Source organism: Argentina silus (genome assembly GCF_951799395.1).
Source record: "Argentina silus genome assembly, chromosome: 10".
NCBI lineage: Eukaryota > Metazoa > Chordata > Actinopteri > Argentiniformes > Argentinidae > Argentina > Argentina silus.
In genome coordinates this window covers 16,931,705-16,934,835 of record NC_139664.1, presented here as the reverse complement: position 1 = coordinate 16,934,835, position 3,131 = coordinate 16,931,705, and the positions used below count along the sequence as shown (strand labels likewise).

The 3,131-nt window shown below is 45.1% G+C and overlaps 1 protein-coding gene across 1 annotated transcript in view; it reads right to left on the bottom strand.

The window, feature by feature from the left end:
- Positions 1 to 506: 506 nt before the first annotated feature.
- LOC310811322 (uncharacterized protein) overlaps positions 507 to 3,131 on the bottom strand; it is a gene marked incomplete at both ends in the record, with an annotated part of 8,686 nt that continues 6,061 nt past the window's right edge. The window contains 2 exons of the mRNA XM_083679443.1: positions 507 to 809; positions 2,182 to 2,352. Of these exons, the coding sequence (XP_083535569.1) occupies positions 507 to 809; positions 2,182 to 2,352 (474 nt within the window). The remainder of the gene's footprint in view (positions 810 to 2,181; positions 2,353 to 3,131) is intronic.

Genomic DNA, 3,131 nt, shown 5'->3' with positions numbered 1-3,131 from the left:
ATGTGTTTCCCATTGCTCTGAGCGGAATTCACACGTCGATGAAGTAGGGAGGAATACAAACACATCTTTCAAGAGACCTTTACTAACTTTGGTGAGAGGAGTGAAAGGAGAGAGGAGGGTGTGGGGGGGTGGGGGGGTGGGGGTGGGGGGTTGTTGATAATGACGCATAAAACACTCACAACAATCATTTTCTTAAACATAATGTGTTTCGGTGAATGTGAGAGTCTCGCCTGCTCCAACCTGTCTGCCTCACTGCAATAATTTGTTACTTTTAGGAGCCCTGTAGAAAATTGCTGTGAGGTAATTGTAAAGACTGAGTAAGTCTACGTGACAGAGTCTCTGTGGGGCCATGGGTTGAGACCGGGGCTGCATCTCAATAGTCTAAAGTGGCCCCCTCTCCTTGTCTCCTTGTCTCCTTCCCTTTCATCTGCACTCGTGTGAGAGGACTGGGCAGGTAAAAAGCAAATGGAGAGGAGACAAAAGAGGTGAAAAATCCTCACTTTAGACTAATGAAACGCAGCCGCGCTGTTGTTCAGCTGCGGCTCTGCCCTCCCTGCCCTGTGCCCCCCCATGGCCTCCGCCTGAGGCCTGCCTGCCCCCCCTCCGCCTGCTCGGAGGACATCCCTGAGGTGCCGCATCTCTCTGATATCCATGGCAACGTCGCGCAGAAGCTGTGACCAGGTCTGAGGTGAGGTGGACCCAGAGGCTCCGCCCACACTGCCGCGTAGGTTCCGCATCCCAGGAGGCTCCACCCTCACGGCTGGTCCCGCCCACAGGAAACGCTTCATGGCCGTATCTGCCCAACGCAACTGTGAGAGAAAAACACCTCAACTCAGTGGGGTACTGCCAAACAAACACCGGCAAACGTGGTTCCAACAGAAGTCTCATGGATTAGAGTGGTCTTTATTTAGCATTTATTAATGTAATGTGTATTCATATAGAGACAAGAGTGTTTTAATAGACTAGAGTGTTTTCTCCCACTCTGCCCAGAGTGAGAGAAAACGCGCTTTGCTGATGAAATTTCACTTCCCAATGTTAGAAAATACATTTCACCAAAACAGTATGATCATGTTGTGAATCGTTCAGTGGGGTATTTCTTTATAACATATCATTAACATTTTATCCAAAAAGTCTGATTCTGTAACCTAATACATCCGATAATAAGCGCCTCAGCGTAGTGCGGCTGTCTCGCCGAAACTTTTGAGAACTTCCATTCTCAAAAGAATGGTGGTCGTCTTCAAAGTTGTTTCCGCGGGTCACAAAATAAGCTAAATAAGGGTGACATGAGCTGAAATAAACAAATGTAAAAGGCTTTGAAAGTAAAATGCTCGGGGTATGCTAAGCGCTCCTTCACAAAGATACGCTCGTTTTTGTAAGGAATCTTCGAAAAATAACATTCATTTTGCGTATAAAAGACATTTTGAATGGATTGCTACAGAGACATGCGGTTTGGATCATTGGCTTTCGTAGAGGATTATCTATACAATGAGAATATTATTTTACCCATTGGTCAAAAAATGAATTTTTGATTGATACAGAGACATACACTCACCGAACACTTTATTAGGAACACTACTAATACTGGGCAGGGCCTCCCTTTGCTCTCAAAACAGCCTCAATTATTTGTGGCATTGATTCCACAAGATGTTGGAAACATTCCTTTGAGATTCTGGTCCATGATGACATGATTGCATCACGCAATTGCTGCAGGATTTTTCAGGTGCACTTTCAAGCTGTGAATCTCCTGTTCTACCACATCCCAAAGGTGTTATATTCAGATCCGGTGACTGGGAAGACCACTGAAGAACACTGAACTCATTGTCATGTTCATGAAACCAGTTTGAGACGACTTTTGCTTTGTGACATGATGCATTATCAATGTGGAAGTAGCCATTAGAAGATGGGTAAATTGTGGCCATGAAGGGATGCACATGGTCCGCAACAATACTCAAATAGGCTGTGGCATTCAAGCGATGATTGATTGATTTTAACAGGCCCAAAGTGTGCCAAGAAAACACTCCCCACACCATTACACCACCTCCACCATGAGAAGGTGTACAAGTGTTCCTAATAAAGTCCTCAGTGAGTGTTGAAACACATACAACCCAACCTTCCAAACACATCTGGAGACAGCACACGATAAAAAAACACAGCGTGTTCCTCCGGTAATCACTCCCTCACCTGAGGAGACCGGTTGTGTGTAGCAGCTTTATAGAGAAGCCAGTGGTTCTCCAGCCTGTCTCTGAGAGTGTTCCACAGCTGCTTCAGGTGGGAGTGCAGCTCTGCTCCGTCAGTGTCGTCCATATCCAGAGGGCTGAAGGACTGGACCGGACGGAACAGCAGCTTGGTGTTCTAGGAGGGGAAAATGAAATGGACCTATGAGTCTAGTGTGTGTTTTTGTCTGCGTGTGTGTGTTTGTGTGTGTGTGTGTGTGTGTGTGTGTCAAAGAGAGAGCGAGAAAGAAAGAGAAAGTGTGTATACGTGTGTGTGTGTGTGTGTGTATGTGTGTGTGTGTGTGTGTGTGTGTGTGTGTGTGTGTGTGTGCATACAAACAAAGCAAAACATGAACTAATGGTGGTACATAAAAGTGGTAGCATCCAGAGAGAGTCCAGTGAGAGGGTATACTGTGGATACCTCAGATATGTACTTGTTCTCCAAACACACAGAACACAACACAGGCTGCAATAACACAGATAGCATAAAAAAAAAAAATCTCCAATTACTTCTTAAGGCATTCATGAAAATAGAAGCACAGCAGGGGAGGTGAACCACAAAACTATAAAAAGACATGGAGAGAGGAAGATAGAAAGGGGGAGAGAATTAAAAAAAAAACAACAACTCCCAAAGCCATAATAAATGGAATCATACTGTTTTTTTCCCTGTACGCAGTGGAAAAATGTAGGAATCCAAAATAGTCTCAATGTACTTTGGAAGGAGCGCAGAGAGGGAAATATACACCTGACCATAAATCCTAGGTCTCGGGCTTCGACTGAACAAAGTCGAGAGCGTCATTGAGCGCCATTCGTTCTCAAGATGACAGTATGTTCACAAAACATCTTGAAAGAGCTGAGAACTCCTTCTGTCTCTCTTACTAAATCACAGGCGCGCACATTCACACGTAGTATATCACC